Source organism: Prionailurus bengalensis, chromosome A1 (assembly GCF_016509475.1).
Source record: "Prionailurus bengalensis isolate Pbe53 chromosome A1, Fcat_Pben_1.1_paternal_pri, whole genome shotgun sequence".
Classification (NCBI taxonomy): Eukaryota; Metazoa; Chordata; class Mammalia; order Carnivora; family Felidae; genus Prionailurus; species Prionailurus bengalensis.
Genome location: NC_057343.1, coordinates 137,169,070 through 137,192,238, shown reverse-complemented (window position 1 = coordinate 137,192,238; position 23,169 = coordinate 137,169,070). Strand labels below are relative to the sequence as shown.

At 40.6% G+C, this 23,169-nt stretch overlaps 1 protein-coding gene and 1 pseudogene across 1 annotated transcript; one reads left to right on the top strand and one right to left on the bottom strand.

The window, feature by feature from the left end:
• Window positions 1–15,443: 15,443 nt before the first annotated feature.
• Window positions 15,444–18,081, bottom strand: CARTPT (CART prepropeptide). Its single transcript, XM_043587834.1, has 3 exons — window positions 17,550–18,081; window positions 17,022–17,105; window positions 15,444–15,970 (listed from the first exon to the last, which is right to left on the bottom strand). Exons 1-3 carry the CDS (start codon window positions 17,706–17,708, stop codon window positions 15,863–15,865), a joined length of 351 nt encoding a protein of 116 aa, XP_043443769.1. The 5' UTR covers window positions 17,709–18,081; the 3' UTR covers window positions 15,444–15,862.
• Window positions 18,082–21,169: 3,088 nt separating this feature from the next.
• On the top strand, window positions 21,170–21,759 carry LOC122487333 (annotated as a pseudogene).
• Window positions 21,760–23,169: the final 1,410 nt, after the last annotated feature.

Here is a 23,169-nt window from a genome sequence, read left to right as displayed (position 1 = left end):
AAAATTAAAAAAAAAAAAAGATTCTATTACTGCATGTATAAAAACAAAATGACTGCTCTTATAATCATAGTGTGACTTGAAGAATGAGAGATGCCACTCCCACATGGCATCTCAGAGTCCTTGGTGCTCTTCCACCCTTTGGGGTGTATGTTGAGCCTTTGAGATCTCCAGCCAGAGACAGGTTTTACCAAGTGTGAGGTAGATAAAGCTATTCCTAGTGTCTCCCCTTGGGGCTCTGATACGTCAGCCTCTCTGCAGTCCTCAAAAGAGAGAAGGTGAAAAATCCACCATAACAGAAGCAGAGTGAAAGAATGGTCTCTACCTCTCAGGAGCATTTGTTTTTCATACCAGTACCATAGGACAAAGGAGTATGAAGGAAGCTCCATTTGTGGTAATTAGGTTAGTTAGTGAATAGAACCAAATCTATGAATTAGATTCATAGGCTCAGGACTCAGAGGGAAAAGATCAAGATGAAAAGGAGAAGAGATATAGTTCACATAACACATATATATGAGAGATTCTATATTTATACAAAAGGAATCCCAGAAAAAGAACTAAATGTACACCAGAGAAATAATAAAGAAATGAGAGAAATATCTACACTTCACCTAAGAAAATCTTTACTCTTTCAGTCAAAAGGACTCAATGAGATTCAAGAAAGAATGTGGAGAAAGACCATCTACACCAAGGCACCGTGGGTAACATTTCTGAAGTTCAAATATATAAAATAACATCTACTCATATATTAAAGAAGAAACAAACATTTATTTAAAAATGACAATTATAGTAAAAGGTGTCCCTTTCTTAGCCCAATGCCAGAAAAGAGAAGAGCAACAGCATGAGAAGAACTTTCTATATCTATGTCTAAAAAGTATGTTCCCTGTGAGAGCAAAATAAATACAAATTCAAGTATGCAAGGATTCAGAACCATAATACCCAAGTACCAGTCCCCAAAAATTCACCTGAAGAAAGAGTCCAATGAAGTGGGAAGAAGAACTCAACAATTAGGACCAGTTATAGAAGAATCAATGATGAGTAATAAACCAATGAAACTTAGAATTAAGTCAACAAAAGCACTGGTTGCTATATGGTTGACAACTTTTATACAAATATTAACAAATTCTCCCTAAAGTAAAAATATAGAAAAATATAAATTTGGAAAAGAAAAACCTGAAAAGATACAGCTAGCCTCAGAAAGGAAGATAAGGATTCCAGTGGACCATAAATTCAAGGTCAGGAACAGATTGCAGCTGGGAATTTGCTTGACCCAGGGTTCAGACGCTGGTAGTGGCAGCTAAGAGTTTGGCTTCTACAGGGTAAAAGGACTAAACCTGTTCCAAAACAGAAGCTGGAGTGGAGTTCTTCCAATCATGAAACAAGTCTACATTTGTTTTAATTGCCTTAGAAGGCTGCCTGGGTCTAGAGCTTACACCAAGTCATAAACCCAGGGAAGGAGGACAGGTCTACGGCCTAGGAAACAGAAACTGAACACATAACTGGCTAAATCCTGGAGTCACTTCTCGGAAAACAGCCAGCAAAAAAAAAATTTTTTATAAAGGAGGAGGGCGCCTGGGTGGCTCAGTTGGTTGAGCGTCTGTCTTCGACTCAGGCCATGATCTCACGGTCTGTGGGTTCGAGCCCCGCATTGGGCTCTGTGCTGACAGCTCAGAGCCTGGAGCCTGCTTCCTGTCCTGTATCTCCCTCTCTCTCTGCCTCTCCCCCATTCTCAGTTTGTCTCACTCTGTCTCTCAAAAATAAATAAATGTAAAAAAAATTTTTAATAAAAAAAAGAAAGAAAACAGCTGGTAGGAAAGCCATGCAACCCTCTGACTATCTGCGATTACCACTTACCAGGAGACTCAAACCTCCACTGTAAAGCCTGGCTCTAGACTGAAAGCCTGAGAGGCTTAGGAGAGGTAACACAAAAGATTATTCAAGTGCTACTTTGGTTTTTAAATTTAGCCTTTAATTAATCAAAATTACAAATTCAAAAACTTAGTCCTTTCTTGTCCTATTCCTAGATCTTTTTATATCCTTCCTACCTAACTAGATTTAAATTAAGCCCAACTGGAATCTCTCATGTCTCATCTTTCTCCATTCATAGTTCTGAGGTCATTTAAAAATCATTAAAGAAATGGAGTTAGTCACCAAAATTTCCCACTGACAAAAGACTTGACCAAACCTCCACAGATAATCCTTCTTTACAAAGTGCTTCAAAGGACCGGGAAAGTAGAGAGAAAACAAACTCTTTAATGTATTTTTTGAGGCAACTTAGCCTACTACCAAAATTGGACAATGATAAAGACAAGAAAATAAAATTACAAACCGATCTTTCTTAGAAACATAGACATAAAAGTTTTAGTTTATAAATTAACAAATCAAAGCCAAAATGTGTTATAAAATGCGTCATAACTAAGTAGAGTTTATCCCATAAAAGGAAAAACACCATTAGAAAATCTATCAATTGGGGCACCTTGGTGGCTCAGTTGGCTAAGCGTCTGATTCTTGATTTCAGCTCAGATCAGGATCTCATGATTCATGAGATCTCCCCACATCAGGCTCCATATGGAGGCTGCTTGATATTCTCACTCTCTCCCTCTCTCTCTCTCTCTCTCTCTCTCTCTCTCTGCGCCTCTCCCACTCATGCTCTTTCTCTCTCTCTCTCTTTCTCTCTCTCTCTCTCTCTCTCTCAAAGTAAATAAATAAACCTAAAAAAAAAATCTATCAGTAAATATACCATGTCAAGCAGACAAGGTGAACTACCAAGCAGCACAAGCAGCATGTGAGGAGAAACTCATGGTGGAAACAAGAGCAGGAGCAGGCATGTGGTTTTGCACTGCATGCCCAGGGTATAGAAGGATCAGATATTAGCTTGTTGGGTTGTGGGAAGTATCAGCCGCACACCTGGCTGCTCAGGGACTATGGCTGTAGGACATGGCGGAAGCGTGGGCTTCAGCCCTGATCGTCCACCTCAGCACTCCACCAAGACTGATTGCTCCACCACTAGCATGTATCCATGGAGCTCTGCAGGAGGGTGACCACTTCTCTAGGCTGTAGATTAAGTCAGATTATTAATAGATTAAGAAAAATAGGGGCGCCTGCGTGTCTCAGTCGGTTGAGTGTCCCACTTTGGCTCAGGTCATGATCTCCAGTTTGTGGGTTCCAGCCCCATGTCAGGCTCTGTGCTGACAGCTCAGAGCCTGGAGCCTGCTTTAGGTTGTGTCTCCCTCCCTCTTGCTCCGCCCCTGCTCGCCCTCTGTCTCTGTCTCTCAAAAACAAATAAATATTTTAAAAAATTAAGAAAAATAGAATTGTATCAGTAAATGCAGAAAAAAGCTCTACAAAATTCAGTACTCATTCATGTTTGCAAAGCAAAAACTTATCAAACCAGGAATTAGAAATAAATTTCCTTAATTTAAGAAAGAGTATATATATGTATCTATATGTATGTGTATATACATATATATGTATATACATATATACTTTTTTTTTCAAGAGAGAAAGAGAGAGCATGGAGGGGAGATGGCCTGAGGGAGAGAGAGAGAAAATCTTAAGCAGGTTCCATGCTCAGCATGGGGTCCAACAGGGGGCTGGATCCCATGACCCTGAGATTATGATCCTGGCCAAAATCAAGAATTGAACACTTAACTGACTGAGCCTCCCAGGTATCCCCCTCTTTTTTTCAAATTTAAGAGCATGTATTTTAAAAATGACCAAACAGGGATGCTTGGGTGGCTCAGTCAGTTGGGCATTCAACTTCAGCTTAGGTCATGATCTTACAGTTCATGAGTTCCAGCCCCACATTGGGCTCTGGGCTGACAGCTCAGAGCCTAGAGCCTGTTTTGGAGTCTGTCTCTCTCTTTCTTTCTACCCTCCCCTACTCACACTCTGTTTCTCTCTCTCTCTCAAAAATAAACATTAAAAAATTTTTTTGTTAATCGAAATTGCTATCTCCTCTTGAAAAACTAAGGGGCACCTGGGTGGCTCAGTTGGTTAAGCATCCAACTTTGCCTCAGGTCATGATCTCACAGTCTGTGAGTTCAAGCCCCACGCTGGGCTCTGTGCTGACAGCTCAGAGTCTAGAGCCTGCTTTGGATTCTGTGTCTCCCTCTCTCTCTGCCCCTCCCCCACCCATGCTGTGTGTCTCTCTCTGTCTCTCTAAAATAAACATTAAAAATTTTTAATAAGAAAATAAATAATAAAAAATAAAAATAACCTAACAAAATAATTTCCTATGAAACTTTAGAAAAATTGCCACTGAAGTCAAGAATAAGAATGTCTACCATCACCCCTATACCATTGACATACTAACAGACATAGTCAATGTAATAAAATAATAAGTATAATTATAAGAATGAGAAAGGAAGAAAAAACTCTCCTTATTTTCAGATAACATGATTGTCTACATAGAAAGTCCAAAAGAACATATTGAAATACTTAGAACCAAGAGGAAAACTCAGGAACATTACAGGATATAATCAATATATAAACATGGTACATAGCATTCCTTTATGTCAATAAACCAATTATAAAATATGATAGAATTAAAAAGCATACATGTCAGCAACAAAAAATTAGAATCCAAATAATAAATCTAAAACCTAAAAAAGTCTAAAACCTAGTAAATCCAGAACATATATGAAGAACATTATTAAAGTTATTGAAGGACATTTTTAAAGATCTAAATAAGTGGAGAAATCATACCATGTTAATAAATCAAAAGATGAAATAAGCTCAACATTTCAGTTCTTTCCATCATTAATTTGTAAGTTCAATGCAAATCCAAGCAAAATCCAACAGACCTTTTGTAAAACTTTGTAAGTTGATACTAAAATTCATATGTAACCATAAATTAACAAGAATAAAAGTATTCTGAAGAACTGTGCATGGGTGAGAGGAGGGTTGTTCTACCAGATGAACCAATCAGGAACCAGTCTGAGGCTTGCAGCTGGCCTCAGTGTTGTTGGAAGCTGGCCTGGTGCTTCGTGTAGGCCATACACCATCTTACAGAAGACCACCTCAGACAAGGTCACTCATCAACCAAAATAAACTGAGTCAAAACAAAGCCACTTGATAATTTTGCATAAACACAGATAAAACCTCCATACAACGCACAACATACCAAGCATTCCTGTCTCTCACTAAACAAGTGCCTGCTACTTCTTTACCAAGTATCATTTTGTCCTCCCTCTAGCCTCCTCTCCCTATAGATAATATTTATGGAGATATCCAATCATCGAATGTCCCCACTTTCTGAAGACACCCAATCCAGAGTTACTCCCCTCTCTCTCAGGCCTTTCCCAGAATCATTCAACAAAAGCCCACATCCTACAAGAAGGTGCTTGTGTGAGTGTTTTGTTTTGTTTTGTTTTGGTCTTTCCACACTGTCTTACTGAGATGCCACATGGGTCCCTAACCCAAACTGAAACTAGTAATAAACCTAATTTGTTAACTGCAGGTATGTTCCTGGACGTACTGGCTTGAGGTTGCGGACAGAGGTATCAATGCCCAAATACTCTGTAAATAGTGGGTGGTTGTGGTGTCCAAATAAACTAATAAGTCAATGGGACAGGATAGAGTTTAGAAACAGACCCACAAATTAAAAAAAAAAAAAATCCTGAAAATTCACAGAGTTGGTATTATACATCAGTGGGAAAAGGTATTTATCTTCAATAAAGATGAGATGAGACTATGACTCTCCATTTAAAAAATATGAAATCTCATATCACCATACACAAAAATTATGGGTTAATAACCTTAAAGTGCAAAATTACAAATCTTGAAGAAAATTATAGGAGAAACAGTATTATGTCTTTATGATTTGAACCAGTATTATGTCTTACACTTAGCACAAACATGGAAGGAAAAATTTTAACTACATTAAAATTTATAACTCTGCACAGCAAATGATACTATGGTAAAAAGATAAGCCATAGATTAGGAGATATTTGCAACATTACATAGCCAATAAGTAGTATTCAAAATATATAAAGAACTTCTACAAATTGATTAGAAAAAAAACAAACAGGGGCACCTGGGTGGCTCAGTCAGTTAAGGGTCCAATTATTGATTTCAGCTCAGGTCATGATCTCATGGTTCATGAGATCAAGCCCCCAGCTGGGCTCTGCACTGATAGTGCTAATCCTGTTTGGAATTCTCTCTCTCTCTCTCTTTCTGTCCCTCCCCTACTCACAATCTCTCTCTCTCAAACTCTTTCTCTCAAAAATAAATAAACATTTAACAAAAGAAAAATGCAAACAACCCAACTAAAAAATAGGTAAGGTACATGAAGAAACAAATCACAGAAGAGAAAATACGAATAAATATAAAAATATGGTCTTCTTGAGTAGTCAAAAGAATGCAAATTAAAATAACAGTGAAATACCATTGGCAAAAATGATATCAGATTCGCAAAAGAAAATTTTTTTTAAGTTTTATTTATTTTTGTAAGTAATCTCTACACCCAACGTGGGGCTCGAACTCACAGCCCCAAGATCAAGACTCACACACTCTTCTGACTGAGCCAGCCAGACACCCCAGATTGGCAAAATTTTTAAATTAACCATTCCAAGCATAGGTGACCCTGTGGAGTAATGGGAAGTCTTGCACACCACCGGTAGGAACATAAATTGGTACAGCCATTATTTCTCTAATTAATTTAGAGAGCAATCTGGCATTATCTACTAACATTGAAAATGAGCATACTGTACAACCTACCCAGCAATTCCACTACTAGACCCTAGATAAACCTATGCAAAGTAATATGGAGAGAGAGAGAAACATGTATGGGTAAGAAAGTAAGAGAGAGAATGAGGGAGAGAAAGAGAACAAAAGAGAAGAAATGATTCCTACTGGCTCTAGGTATCCAGTTTCTTTCTTCACCTATATTTCCTGCCCTCTGATCACTTTATAACAAACTCCCTCTTTAGAAATAAATTCATTAGAATTGGCTTATATGGGGGCCCCCGGGTGGCTCAGTTGGTTAAGCATCTGACTCTTGATTTTAGTCCAGGTCATAATCTCAGGATTGTGAGATCGAGCCCCATGTTGCTCTCTGGGTTAAGCATGGACCCTGCTTAGGATTCTCTCTCCCTCTCTCTCTGCTCCTCCCCCATTTGTGCGCTCTCTCTCTCTCTCTCTCTCTCTCTCTCAAAATAAATAAATAAACTTTTTAAAAAAGTAAATCACATTTTAAAATAGAGTAACAGGAGATAGAAAGATAAATAAAAATTAATCAAGGAAGGTTCGCTTCCACCCCTAATAGTTGTCAAGAGAGTCTCCCAAATGAGGATAACTTGTCCTAAGAGGGATTCTATTGATAAAATGTCCCACAATTTATCAAATATATATTGCTTGCCTCACAGAATTTTCATTTGGTCATCACAGGAATAGACAAGTCACTTTACCATTAAGGTCTCTGTTTCCTCATTTATAAAATGAGATTTAATTAAATGACCTCAAAGTTTCCTTTCAATTCTGAAATTCTGTGACCAATCCCAAAATGAAGACAATGTATAAACTAGGTTTGTAAACTCTACAGTAAGAATCAACAGCAAACTCCTAATAAACTCACAAAGCCCAAACTGCTCCAGAACCTTAATGTTGACACTATAAATCACTAAAGACAACAGAATGTAGAAAGTGGAAGCTCGAACACCCAAAACATCACCTGAGATACAGGAGCTCAATCCATCAGAAGTGTGGCTTTAAGATTTTAGAGACTTAGAAGTATTTTCTAGTATAACGTTTCCATGTTAAAAATGTTCTCCACTTATACCTTTACAGAGGTTTTCAGTCCTTATGAAGCCTGCATATGTGTTCCTCTTTGGAAAGCCCCAGCTGGGTCCTAACCACCAAAAAAAAATTGAAAAATGAGAATACAAAAGGAAGCAAACTATACTGTGTGTGGAAGCAACTAATGTATATAAATTATATACATATAATTTATAATGTAATTATATTTATTTATATTTTACATTTATATTTTATATTTATATATTTAAAATTTTATTGAAATATGTTTCAAATATATTATATATACACATAATTTTTTTATATATATGAAATTTATTGTCAAATTGGTTTCCATACAACACCCAGTGCTCATCACCAAAAGGTGCCCTCCTCAATACCCATCACCCACCCTCTCCTCCCTCCCACCCCCATCAACCCTCAGTTTGTTCTCAGTTTTTAACAGTCTCTTACGCTTTGGCTCTCTCCCACTCTAACCTCTTTTTTTTTTTCCTTCCCCTCCCCCATGGGTTCCTGTTAAGTTTCTCAGGATCCACATAAGAGTGAAACCATATGGTATCTGTCTTTCTCTGTATGGCTTATTTCACTTAGCATATCACTCTCCAGTACCATCCACGTGGCTACAAAAGGCCATATTTCATTTTTTCTCATTGCCACGTAGTATTCCATTGTGTATATAAACCACAATTTCTTTATCCATTCATCAGTTGATGGACATTTAGGCTCTTTCCATAATTTGGCTATTGTTGAGAGTGCTGCTATGAACATTGGGGTACAAGTGCCCCTATGCATCAGCACTCCTGTATCCCTTGGATAAATTCCTAGCAGTGCTATTGCTGGGTCATAGGGTAGGTCTATTTTTAATTTTCTGAGGAACCTCCACACTGCTTTCCAGAGCAGCTGCACCAATTTGCATTCCCACCAACAGTGCAAGGGGGTTCCCGTTTCTCCACATCCTCTCCAGCATCTATAGTCTCCTGATTTGTTCATTTTGGCCACTCTGACTGGCGTGAGGTGATACCTGAGTGTGGTTTTGATTTGTATTTCCCTGATAAGGAGCGACGCTGAACATCTTTTCATGTGCCTGCTGGCCATCCGGATGTCTTCTTTAGAGAAGTGTCTATTCATGTTTTCTGCCCATTTCTTCACTGGGTTATTTGTTTTTCGGGTGTGGAGTTTGGTGAGCTCTTTATAGATTTTGGATACTAGCCCTTTGTCCGATATGTCATTTGCGAATATCTTTTCCCATTCCGTTGGTTGCCTTTTAGTTTTGTTGGTTGTTTCCTTTGCGGTGCAGAAGCTTTTTATCTTCATAAGGTCCCAATAATTCACTTTTGCTTTTAATTCCCTTGCCTTTGGGGATGTGTCGAGTAAGAGATTGCTATGGCTGAGGTCAGAGAGGTCTTTTCCTGCTTTCTCCTCTAAGGTTTTGGTGGTTTCCTGTCTCACATTCAGGTCCTTTATCCATTTTGAGTTTATTTTTGTGAATGGTGTGAGAAAGTGGTCTAGTTTCAACCTTCTGCATGTTGCTGTCCAGTTCTCCCAGCACCATTTGTTAAAGAGACTGTCTTTTTTCCATTGGATGTTCTTTCCTGCTTTGTCAAAGATGAGTTGGCCATATGTTTGTGGGTCTAGTTCTGGGGTTTCTATTCTATTCCATTGGTCTATGTGTCTGTTTTTGTGCCATATATACACATAATTTTAAAATTATATATGATATATAATCATACACTATATTTAATTATATATACCATACATTATATATGTAATATATATGGTTATATATTACATATATAATTATATATAGTTACTAAAAATATATAACTATATAATTTATATATTTAATATTAGTATTATTTACTAATAATATAGTATACATTATAATTTACAATAATGTATTATTATAACTATACATAGTCATACAATTATAATTATATAATTTATAATTTAAATATAACTCTCATATATAAATAAAATTTGTATGTATAATATGTATGTATGTAATTTTAAAGCAATTATCTTCAAATTCCAAATGCTTAGGGTTCTCCACAAGATTGTTTAGTGTTTAAGAAATCGAAACTTAATTTTTTTAATGTTTATTTATTATTGAGAGACAGAGACAGAGCACAAGCAGAGGAGGGCCAGAGAGAGACAGAGACACAGAATCCGAAGCAGCATCAGGCTCCGAGCTGTCAGCACAGAGCCAAACAGGGGGCTCGAACCCACGAACTACGAGATCATGACCTGAACCGAAGTTGGATGCTTAACGGACTGATCCATGAGCCACCCAGGAGCCCCAAGAAATCCACACTTTAAAAAATTGAGGTGATTTTAGGTTTATTCTTTCTTGTTAAAGCCTGCAGTTCACGTAAAGCCAAAATCAACTTGGGCTGGAGCATTATGCTTTATTTCCCAGTTGCTCAAACACAGAATGTTAGGTATGATCAAATAATGTAGAATGAAGTCAGTTGAAATATTTCAACTGGAAAGGGCCTCTTCGATGTCTGCATGTCTGAGGACCTGCAAGATTGCACAAATTGCCCAAGGTTACACAGCTAATGAGTGGCTGAGCCTTGACAGGAAACCAGGCGTCCCGCTTCCATTGCAGTACTGTCCTGTGCTTGCCTCCCTCTGGTGAAGCCACCTCTGGACTGGAATCTAGGAAAACCTAGAGAAGCTCCAGGTCCCTTATATATTCAAAACCTCAGCCTCCCCCCCTGCAAGCCTCTGTGCCTGTTCCCTTTCTCTGGTATATACCATCCTCCCAGCTGGTCAGACACCAGTTCCATAAATTGCCCTGAGTTCAATAGTTTCCACACCTTTAGATTTTCCAGACCAGTCAAGTTTCCCCCAAAGTTCTAACATCTCAAAACAGAAATGCCTAATTTCATTTTGTTAATGGAAACATTAGGAAAACAACTGCCACCCATTTCCACTATAATTTTAGCACTGAAAATGTAAAGAGTATATGCTTGAAAAAAAATGAATTTTATTATATATTAATTGTACTTCAATAGACACACGTAGGTAGGCTCTTAAAATGTAGGTATGCTGAACCGGGAATTAGATCAAATTGGATATATTTAGCTTTGGTTTCTCTGCCTCCAGACCATTTTACCACAGTTGAGGGGAAACACCATCATGGACAAGAAGAGTTTGGGAAAACTACTGCTTCAGGCTCTTCCGGGACAATGTCTCCTGCATTCCTCCTGTCCATCCACATTACCCTTATCCATCCAGGCCTTCATCACTTCTTCTCTGGACCGCTGCAGTGTATTCCTGCCTGCTCTTTCTGTACAATGTTCCCCTTTCTGGTCCCGCCTTTAGTGGAGTATCAGAATGAGCTTCCTAGGGCACAGCTCTGATTATACCCTAGAGCCATCAGGAATAAAGCCTTGGCCTCTTCACCCACAATCGTACCAACCCTTATCTCCTTTTTCACCATTTTACACCCCATGGACTCAGCACTCAGGTTATTTCTAATTGCATTCTTTTCCTTGTGCACTTTCATTCACACTATTTCCTACACCTTAAACAAAATTTTCCCCATCTTCCCATTTTAAAATATTACACATTCTTCAAATAACACTCAAATATCATTTTTGTCTACAGGCCTTGATAATTCACCACTGTGCCTCCTAAATTCATCTTCCTCTCTTTGTAGTCCTTAACATATCACTTCCTATGGTGAATCTGTCACATTCTAGTAGAGTTTGCCTATCATCAATTTGTACACTGTGTATATATAATTAGTAAATAGATAATTTGCTTAACATTCTTCTCAGCAGATGAATTTATATCCTACTTCCCTTGGAAAACAGAAGCCATGAAATAACTACCCCCGACGTCCTGCCAAAACATGTATGAAGTCCCCTATATCTTTACATATCATGTGCTCTCTTGCCTTCTCCTTCCTTCCCAAAGCTATCTTTTTCCTGGCTCTGAATCCCACCTTCTCATCCTTGACAAGAACCTCACTTTATCCATTACCTCTTCTTTTTTCTAAAGGTTTGACCTCCTTCTTGTTGCTGATTCCTCTTCTCGGTAATTCAGGGAACACCAGTTAGAACTATTAATAAACTATTCTTAAGCCAAAATAGTTGTGCTGATAGACCCTCAAGACTAGAGCAGCTACATCTACAAAGGCAAGGGAAACAAATTATAAACACACATTAGCCAGACAAGAGAGAATTATGTTTATCCATCCATCCATCCATCCATCCATCCATGAAGTAAAGAATATTGAATGCTGACACCAGAACCACCACCCTCCTTATGCTCAGTGTTGATTTCCCCTGAGATACTCCTAATCTACAAACATCTGTGAATTCCACCTGAGGGGACCCAAAAACCTATTTACAGGGAAGGTCACTTGGACCTCTTCTTATCTGCTCTTCATTTTCTAAGAACCCATGGCCTCAATCATGTCAACATAAATTCAGAGATAAAAAATTCAAAGAATTTATCATGGCTTATCATTTTTATTTGTTTCTTATTATCTAGTCTCACAAAAGGTTATAAATCACTTGATTGTAGACCCCCTAAGAACAAGGACTCTGTCTATCTTGTTTATCATTGTGTTCTAAATACCCAGCACATGGAAGGCACTCAAAAAAGTACAGAATGAATGGGACTATATATAAACAACTAGCTCAGGATTGCAGTGGTTCTAATGTTGGACACTCAGCAGAACCACCTGAGAACCTTATTTAAACCACGCATTCCTAAATAGTCTTCCCTAACTATACTTCCCTGTCAAAGAAAAACCACAGTTGGACAGTAGTTAAAGCCATATAAATAGATTTTGTTCAGGACTACCACAATAGGGGAAAGAAAGTACAGTACAGGGCTCAATTCCTAATATTAAATGAGCAAGTAAGAAGTAGGGGAGTGAGTCAGTGGATGGGAAGTTACCAATGGGAAATATCAGGGGTCAAGGAATTCCAGTTACACGACTGGACATGATCTTCACTCAAGACAGGCCAGAGTGCTCAGACATCCCCTAAAGAATGGTGGAAAATGAGAAGGATGGGGACTCTTGGTAAATTGATTTAGCAGGGTTCTTGCTAAAACTGGATTTTATAAGGAAGTGCACAGATAGGCCCAGAAGAAGGTTCAGGAGCCTGACTCAAGTCTGATCAAAAAAGAATCTTTGTCGGGGCGCCTGGGTGGCGCAGTCGGTTAAGTGTTCGACTTCAGCCAGGTCATGATCTCGCGGTCCTTGAGTTCGAGCCCCGCGTCGGGCTCTGGGCTGATGGCTCAGAGCCTGGAGCCTGTTTCCGATTCTGTGTCTCCCTCTCTCTCTGCCCCTCCCCCGTTCATGCTCTGTCTCTCTCTGTCCCAAAAATAAATAAACGTTGAAAAAAAAAGAATCTTTGTCAATATCCACAATCAGATGTACCATTGTCAGGATTGGAAGGGGGGTGTGGGTACCTAGGTACAACATGTGTCCCTCACAGGCCTCCAGATTCTGTCATAGGGTGAGGGGTGTAACATCAGCAATTACTGTAGGAGGGGTAGTGGTTGTGTGTAGTTGAGAAAATTCCTCTGGTTAATTTTCACTCATCACCTCTAAACCCTGTGAGAACCACTGCTCTAGAAACACCGCTCTTATGCCTGTAATATTCTCTGGATTTTTAGCTATAGATGCCTGTCAACTCTCAGACCCCTGATCCTTCAGCCAATCTTAGAATATCTCTGGGGCTCATACATGGGTGACTGCACATGGATAACTACTTTTCTCATTAAAATTTTTTCGATATTTAACATTCTTATCCTCTACCACAGAGATCTTCAGTCATTAAACACACTAAGGCATTCTATTTGAAGAGGCAGTCTAACACTGATTAAATGAAAAGGCAAGGTTACTTCTACCAAGCCACATCAGATTAAATGTTTTCATTATTAGTAGAGAATGTCATTACCACCATGACTTTAAAACTTGGATCCCCAGACAAAACTTTTGGAAGAAGCCTTTAATACCCAGCCCACAGATTCCTCATCACCAGTTCCCCATAAGTCCATATCCTTCAGTCAAATTAAACAAGAAAGAAAAGGGTGACCTAGAAGTAGGGGTGAAGGAGTTAAAGGGGTTTGGAGCAGAGTTCTTATTACTGTCTTTGAACAACAAAATCCTCCAGCAGCTCTTCCTTTTGGGAAAACATTCCAAGCTGTAATCAGAAGCACTTCTCAGTATTATCCCCAGGGATATTGCCTGTACACTAATCAATGATTAAAGCAATTTCCTGATCTTATTTAAAAGTGACACAAATGGGAACAGTTGAGGGACTCAAGAAGGTGGTCAGGATTTTATCTTAAATAATATCTGGAAAAGCAGCAGACAATTAAACCATTAAAGAACTCTAGGCAGTTTTTCAAGATTAAAATGTAACACATTTCAGTCACAACTAAGCCTGTCATATAGGAATTCAAATCTCAATGTGACCCCCCCCCAGAATACATTGGCACCCCAGGGAGTTCATTTCTATTAAAGAAGTGCTTCTGGGGAATGTGGGAGTCTAAACAACCTGTTCAATTGCCCAGAGTGACATGGAAGGAAAAGGCGAAAAAATCTTGGGAGTCAAAGGGAGTAGAGGTGAAATCACAATTTAGGATTATGTGATCTGATCAACATGACTTCCATCATCTCTCTTAGCCTCTGCTTCCTCCTCTGAAAAATGGTAATAATATTTATCTTGCAAGATTACTAAGGGAATGAGCCATGGTAATAGTAAGAATAAGAATACTGCCAATAGCAATTGTGTATGAGAATATTTCCTATCAGCATACTCTATCTCCCCAGGAAGCAGTGGAGGGATGTTCTTTTTTAATGCTTATATTATGCAGCAGCCTCTTGAGTTTGCATTGGGAAACTGTAAGTACCTGTTTTTCTCTTGATGTTCCTTCTTAAATGTTGTTTACTCTGGTTTAAACCCTCAGAAATGTGACCTTGGGTAAGTGCTCAAAAACATTTAAAGGCTACTAACCTTTACCTTTAAGATTTTTATGTTTGTTGGGTTGAATCTACCCCCTATCAGTTTTCATTTGTTCCCCTCAAAACTAGTTACTAAAATGACTAATTTTCCTTTGAACAGATAATTTTTCCAAGTTTATATATTAAACAGTGGGAATGATTAGGTCTCACACCCTTAAAGTACCTAATACAGCTATTTCCCTTCCTTTGGATAAACAACAAGCCCTAAATAATCCATTTTTATCAATGAATATTTACTAATAAAAGAATAAGCAAAACAAAAGTCCCAATTTTTCAAACTGCATTTAATGAGGCTAAAGTCTGAAACAATTGATCTTTTATTGGTCTTATGTGAAAATTAAGGAGTCTACTAAAGGTTTTAATAAACAATGTCACATCAGCTCAATCCCAACCATCTCCAATTAACACAAACACACACACACACACACACACACACACACACACACACCCAACACCAACACCACCATCACCACCACCCCACCCCTCCCACACACACCACTGCAATCAAAGAAAAAGAGAGTACACCAAAGTTTGTGTGGCAAACTCCCAATTAATGATCAAAACTCCTTGGAGCCAAGGTACTATTCTCCCAATAGACTGCTATTTCTAAAATCCATCTCTTTGAAAACAACAGCATGATTAATTCCACCATTCTCACTTACATTACGTACAACATAGAAACAATGATGCAGTAAGAGCAATTATTAAAAACACTTTATTATGTATAATTGTACATGCTGCAATTTGTGTCATTTGGGATTATTTTCCAGGTTGTGATGTCACCTACCATGATTAACTAAATCTAATGTTCATCCTGCCACACCACATACAAAAATACAGTTTTCAAAGCAAAGTTCCCCTTCTCTACACAAAGATGGGTAAGAGTTTGTCAGATGAATAAGAATACTTTGCACATGTATCAACACCGTACAAGGCGTTATCCTTCACACAGTAACATTTAATGTATTCTTTTATTTGGGAACAGCAGGACAAGAGCCCCTTTAACTGTCAGAGGGAAACGCAAACTTTGTTGCTAAAGCCGAACTCCAGGGATGAAAGTGTGGTCCTCTCAAGGGAGGCAGAGGCAGTGGGGATTTATGGAGGAGGGTGGAAGCCTCATAAGCACTTCAAGAGGAAAGAATTGCAGGTGGTTCCTCGGGGACAGTCGCAAAGCTTCCCAATCCGTGCTCCTTTTCGCACTGCGCACCGCTCCCCAGCGTGGCACTGCGAACAACACAAGGTGCAGTCTTCCCACATATGCAAACCCAGGCTCCCAATGGCCGCATCTCCCCATCAACACAATTTCCGACTCCTGGGAGGGATAGGTGGAACCTATCACCATCCCCAGAGGTCCAAGTATAGTCAGGCCTGAAACACAGAGAGCCTTGTGCTTATAATGTCAGTGAGAGAACATAAAAGGAAATTATCGAACCATTCCTACTTTATTTCACCTTTTTTGGGTGGGGGCCACATTTTCTGGCTCCTTTGATAGTTTATCCAAAAGAAAGAAAATCAGACATTTTTGTAAGAAATAAACAATAGACCTATTTCTCACAGTCTCTACTCCCTGCTTTCAGCCTCCTCATCCCAAGGAAGGTGTGTGTGTGTATGTGTGTGTGTGTGTGGGAGAGAGACAGAGAGACAGAGAGAGAGAGAGAGAGAGAAGGAACACATGCATGTGTGTGTTCCCTCAAGGAAAGTGACGAGCCGGGAATCAAGAATTTTGACCTTAAAACATAGATCAAAAAAATTGGCAGTGCTCCAGAAGGCAAGAAGAAAATTGGAGGAACAAGATCTGAATAGATTTAAGGGCTCTTCCAATTCAGAGAATTCTTCATGAGTTGGAAAAAAAAAAAAAAAAAAAACCTCATCCTCAAGAAATGCTCCTTTCCATACAGACACCCAAGAGCTGATTCCTGGCACAAGCTATTGGGTCTTCTGAAATGGCCTTAGAGGCCAAGGACCACGTTTGGGGATGTAAAACAAAGGGAAGCCTACAGACTTCTGCAAACCCATTACCTGCAAACCTAGATGGATCTAGAGAGTATAAAGCTAAGTGAAATAGGGCAGTCAGAGAAAGCCAAATACTGTATGATTTCACTCATATGTGGAATTTAAGAAACAAAACAAAGAAGAGACAAACCCCCAAACAGAATGTTAACTATAGAGAACAAACTGATAGTTACCACATCCTGGGGAAAAGGTCACCTATAAGACTCAAGGTGGTATATTTCCTCCTAGAAAAACATGGGGAAGGGGAACCCCAAAGCCTTACCATGGGGACTTGGCCATACTTCTTCTCATAGATGGGAATACTTTTAGTCTTGAGCTTCTTCAGGACTTCCTGTAGCGCTTCGATCTGCAACACACCGCCCCCACCCCGGAGCCGAAGTTGCCGCCTTGGCTGCAAGCCCAGCTCGGGTGCTCACTTCCCCTCCAGTCCTAGTTACAAGGAGCCCCAGAACCACACACACACTCCGCCGCGGGACTCCAAGGACAGAAAGGGAAGGTGCAGGGGTAGTAACTTAGCGAGCACGGTCTCTTGTATTGACCGCAAGTCCCTTAGCTGCTGAGGCTCCTGTTGCTCCAAGGGCCCGGGACAAGGGATTCGCTCTATAAACTGCCCGCAGGCAGTGGGGCTCCAGACGATTTTCAAATGGCAGCGGGAGCACTACCTTTGCGCTCATCTCCGCGCTCATCCCCGCGCACCCGGACGCTGGGAAGTGAGGGAAGGAGGGAGGGAGGACGGACGCGTGTACAGAGGGACTGGGGGGCAACCAAGGGATATCCGGGAGATACCCACCAGCTCCTTCTCATGGGAGGTATCCTCCACGGCGGAGTAGATGTCCAGGGCTCGGGGCTGGAGCTCAGCATCCTCCTGGGCACGGACACCCAACAGCGGTAGCAGAAAAAGCAGGGCGGCACCCAAGACAGTCAGCGGCCGGAGACGGGGGCTCTCCATGGTGCTGAAACTCGGCGCTGCTGTGGCACCCCACGCTCCCGCCTTTTATAGAGAGCCAGAGCCTGAGTACAGGGAAGAGGGAGGGGGCGACGAAGGAAGTGAGTGTGGAGGAGGGTCCAGGTCAACCGTCTGTAGGCAGCGCTCCGCCACCGCCTGACATCAATGCCCGCTGGACACCAGGCACCCATGAACGAAGCTGTGCGCACAGACAACAGGGACCCCGCACCCCTAAGTGCTGTCAGCCCCGCGGCAAGGGACGCTCCCCTAGGGGCCAGAGCTGAAATGGAGGGGCGGAGGGGCGAAAGCTGAGGGATGGGGAGGAGGAGGGGGCCAGGAAATGGAAAATGCCTTGGAGGCAAGGCACAGGCTGTAGAGTCGCTCCCCATCCCTAGCAGCAGTGGCAAAGCAATCCACCTCACCAGCCCTGCTTCGCCTCTCACCCCAGCCTGTGGCAGCAAGCAGGAGGTGTTGCCTCCGTGCAGGCATGTTTGCTGAGCATTTTACTAGACACTGATGCCAGGTAGGGGAGGCAAACATAGTACATGTAACAAAGAGAAATCATGGCCTTCCCCAGGATGAGTTCACAGAATCTACGTGGTAATGAGAAAAGAAGGAAGACAGACTAACCTCAATTCAGGGGCAGTATGGAGGGTACAGAGAGAGCCCCATTCTGATTCTGGTCCTGGCCCCGCTGCTTACAAGCTGTGTGACTTTAGGCAAAATAAAGAATCTATCTGAGCCTCTCTCTTTCTCTCTCTCTCTCTCTCTCTCTCTCTCTCTCTCTCTCTCTCTTTCATACAACTGGAATTTAAAAATGCACCTTACAAAGTTATCAAAACGAGGAATGAGAATAGGTATGTAAAATCCCTGGCCCTTAACACAATAAGCACTAAGCCTCCCTGCCTCTTTCTTTTAAACTATGAGGCTACCCAGGTAAGTGGTTGTGTGCAGTACTCAGTTTTTCCTTTGGGCAAACTCACCATCCTCATAACCCCTCTTACCCACTACCCATTTGTGATATCTAAGAAGCCTGTCTAGAAAGAAAGCAAAGGGGATGAAAAATTCAACTCCCTGATTATGGAAATATCTCTAGAGATCAGAAGTCAATGATGAGCCAGGTCCTTAGTGACCTGGGAAGACTGGTTTTTAAAAGGTGGGGGGTCCTTATGGCCTGAATACAAATCAAAGTTTCTGTAGGAGAGGTGATATTTTCCCTACTTAGACCTAGAGGCTTATCACTCAGGCAGGCTTAACCCTGCCTGACCACCTGGGTTCTTTCACCACGTCATCTTTCTTTCAACTGCTCCTAACCCCATTCACTTTTCTCCAACCCCATTACTACCACCCCAGTTCTGGACAATTGCCCCAACCTACACCTTGCCTTCCTCCAACTCCACCCCATCTTCTCTTGCCTTCCTCTAATCCATAACTGACAACCAGGCAGAGTGTTTTTACCCTTAATATGCACTGATGGCTTCCCATCTTACTAAGCACTGAATCTAAATTCCTCATCCTGGGGCGCCTGGGTGGCGCAGTCGGTTAAGCATCCGACTTCAGCCAGGTCACGATCTCGCGGTCTGTGGGTTCGAGGCCCGCGTCAGGCTCTGGGCTGATGGCTTGGAGCCTGGAGCCTGTTTCCGATTCTGTGTCTCCCTCTCTCTCTGCCCCTCCCCCGTTCATGCTCTGTCTCTCTCTGTCCCAAAAATAAATAAACGTTGAAAAAAAAAATAAAATAAAATAAATTCCTCATCCTGACTTAAAAAGTACTACATGATCTGTACCTCTCTCCAATTTCATGTCCTACCACTCTGCCCCAGGCCCCTCCACTCCAGCCCCAGTGGCCTTCTCTGTTGTCCTCTAACAGGTCAAGCTCATTCCCATTTTGAAGCTTTTGCCCTTACCTTACCTGGAAAGGTCTTCCTGTGTTTCTAAATAGTCGAATACTTCTTGTAATTTAAATCTCGGTTTAAATGTCCTTGACAAGCCAATCTAAAGTATCCACCAATTTATGCTCCCACAGATTTATTGCTTGCCATGTGATGTAGGTCACTGGGATAATTAATACAAAATATGTGTCTGTTATTTCATTTATCAAGTATTTAATTGCTACTCAAATGCATCCTGGGAAGCAATTCAAGAAATACTATCTCTCCTGATGAGTAGCACACACATCAACAGTATCAAAGTATTTTTCTTTGGGATAAATCTAACTTGAAAATTAATCTAATACCTACCCCAGGTCTGCCTCTTAAACATACCTTTAGATCCTACACAATAATACTTCAGTGACAGCACATTTTACTGTTTAAACCTTACAGAGACATATTGGCACTCATTGCAAAAAGGATCTCCAGTAATGAAGGTATTCTAAATTTCAGAAAGAAAGTAAGGTTTTAGTCCATCCTTCTGCAAAGATGGGGATATTCCCAATGCAGTAATTTCTCTCATGTTGTGGACAGACACAATTTACTGATTTACTATGGACAAACCTCTCTTAACCACTCCTCCTAAGATAAAGCAGGTTTCCTATTTCTCTCTCACTCCCTCCTTCAAATTTTGAGTAATTTCTTTTCCAGTATGGCCCAGAATAACACTTGGCCTTTTGGATTGTCATATTGCTCAAATACCAAACTACTTTGTTATCCATTAACCCCCTCTCCATCCTTCTGCCAAACAAGTCTTGTTCAACAGTAAACTTCCTCAGTTTGGGCCAGGAAAACAAACATTGGAACTCCATCAAAATAAAAAATTCTTGGGGCGCCTGGGTGGCGCAGTCGGTTAAGCGTCCGACTTCAGCCAGGTCACGATCTCGCGGTCTGTGAGTTCGAGCCCCGCGTCAGGCTCTGGGCTGATGGCTCGGAGCCTGGAGCCTGTTTCCGATTCTGTGTCTCCCTCTCTCTCTGCCCCTCCCCCGTTCATGCTCTGTCTCTCTCTGTCCCAAAAATAAAATAAAAACGTTGAAAAAAAAATTTTTTTTTAAAATAAAAAATTCTTCACAGTGAAGGAAATAATCAATAAAACTAAAAGACAATCTAATGAATAGGAGAAGATATTTACAAATGACATATCTGATAAAGGGTTAGTATCCAAAATACAGAAAGAACTGATACAATTCAATGCCCAAAAAACAAAGAATCCAATTTAAAAATGAGCAGAAGACATGAACAGACATTTCTCCAAAGAAGAAACACAGATCACCAACAAATGCATGAAAAGATGCTCAACATTACTAATCACCAGGGAAACACAAATCAAAACCACAATGAGATACCACCTCACACCCGCCAGAATGGCTAAAATCAAGAACACAGGAAACAACAAGTGTGGGGAAGAATGTGGAGAAAAAGGAAGCCTCTTGCTGTGGGAATGCAAACTGGTGCAGCCACTGTAGAACACAATAGGGAGGCTCCTCAAAAAGTTAAAAATACTTTCCTTTTACTGCCACGGTGGCAGCCATAAGTATGTTCAGGCTTCAAAAGAGGCTTGCCTCCAAGGTCCTCCACTGTGGCAAAAAAGGCCTCGTTGGACCCCAATGAGTCTAAGGAAATCACCAGTGCCAACACCCATCAGTACATCCAGAAACTGATCAAGGATGGGCTGGTCATCCAGAAGCCTGTACTGTCCATTCCCAGGATCAGTACCAGAAAAACAACTTGGCCTGCCAGAAAGGTAGGCATATGGGCATCAGTAAGAGAAAAGGTACTGCCAAGGCTCGAATACCTGAGAAGGTGACCTGGATGAGGAGAACGAGAATTCTGTGCCAGTTGCTCAGCAGACACCATGACTCTGAGAAGACTGACTGCCACATGTGTCATAGCCTGTACCTGAAAGTCAAGGGCAACTTGTTCAAAAACAGGCGGATTCTCATGGAACACATCCACAAGCTGAAGGCAGACAAGGCTCTCAAAAAGCTTCTGCTGAAAAGGCTTCTGCTGAAAAAGGTCCACAGATCAAGGACCAAGGAAGCACACAAAGTCTGTGAAGAGCACCTCCAAGCCAAGAAGGAGGAAATCATCAGACTCTGTCCAAGGAGCAAGAGACAAAGAAATAAAGCTTCCTCTCTTTTGTCTGTATACAGTGGCCTCAGCAATTACACAGGTCAATTATTCAATAAAGCAAACCCTTATCTGCCCCCCCAAAAAAATTAAAAATAGAACTACTATATGATCCAGTAATTCCACTACCGGGTATTTACACAAAGAATACAAAAACATTAATTCAAAAAGATACAAGCACCCCTATGTTTATTGCAGCATTATTTACAATAGCCAAATTATGAAAAAGCCCAAGTGTCTATCAATAGATGAATGGAAGAGCACCTGGGTGGTTCAGTTGGTTGGGCATTCGACTCTTGATTTTGGCTCAGGTTGCCATCTCATGGTTTGTGGGATCAAGTCCCATGTCAGGCTCTGCACTGACAATGTGGAGTCTGCTTGGAATTCCCCCTCTCTCTCTCTCTCTCTCTCTCTCTCTCTCTCTGCCCCTCCTTGCATTCTCTTGCTTGCTTTCTCTCTCTCAAAATAAATAAACTTAAAAAAAACAGATGAACGGTTAAAGAAGATGTGATACACACACTCAGCCATAAAAAAAGAATAAGTTCTTGTCATTTGTAACAACATAGATGGGTCTAGAGAGTATAAACCTAGGTGAAATAAGTCAGTCAGAGAAAGCCAAATACTGTATGATTTCACTCATATGTGGAATTTAAGGGGGGGGGAAGGAAAAAAGAGGCAAACCCCAAAACAGACTGTTAACTACAGAGAACAAAGGGAGGTGAGTGGGTGGGGTACATAAAATAGGTGAAGGGCAATGAAAGTACTTATCACGATAAACATTGAGTGATGTATAGAGTTGTTGAATCACTACACTATACCTCTGAAACTAATATAACACTGTATATTAATTATATTGGAATTTAAAAAATCCTCAGTTTCACTGACCTCTTAGATATTTGTATTTAAAAGTGTTTCTCTTTACTTATGTTCACTGCACTTCCCTCCAGGTTAAACATCACTCTGTTCTCTTTGGTACACATTTATAATCTCATGGGTGGCACACTTTTCACTTCTACATTATCTGCTCCCCCACCTTCCCTATCTCCAGAAGAGAAATGAGTTTCCATTGACATTCATCTTGTATTTACTGACTTTCAATCCAAAGCCTTCCAAAGGAACTGATGTCATTCTGTTCTAATGAAACATCTTTATCACTATATAGAAGAAAACAATCTGCAAATGAAGCACACTTGGAGTTGATGCTAAACTGGGAGGTGCTGGAGACATATGAAAGACTATGTATTTTAGAGACAGCCTCAGAAGGAATAAAGTAGAGAAATAAGACAAGGCTTTCCATTATTTTTTCAAAGATTTCAATTTAAAAACTGTCAATTTCAAGGCTTCCAATTTTTTATTTTTTTTATTTTTCTTACTTTCTAATATGAAATTTATTGTCAAATTGGTTT

Coding starts and splice junctions, on each gene's coding strand:
- CARTPT (XM_043587834.1), bottom strand. CDS start 17,708: ATGGAGAGCCCCCGTCTCCGGCCGCTGACTGTCTTGGGTGCCGCCCTG. Junction 17,106..17,549: donor CCTCCCATGAGAAGGAGCTG/GTGGGTATCTCC, acceptor GGTGTGTTGCAG/ATCGAAGCGCTACAGGAAGT. Junction 15,971..17,021: donor AGTATGGCCAAGTCCCCATG/GTAAGGCTTTGG, acceptor TGTTGTTCGCAG/TGCCACGCTGGGGAGCGGTG.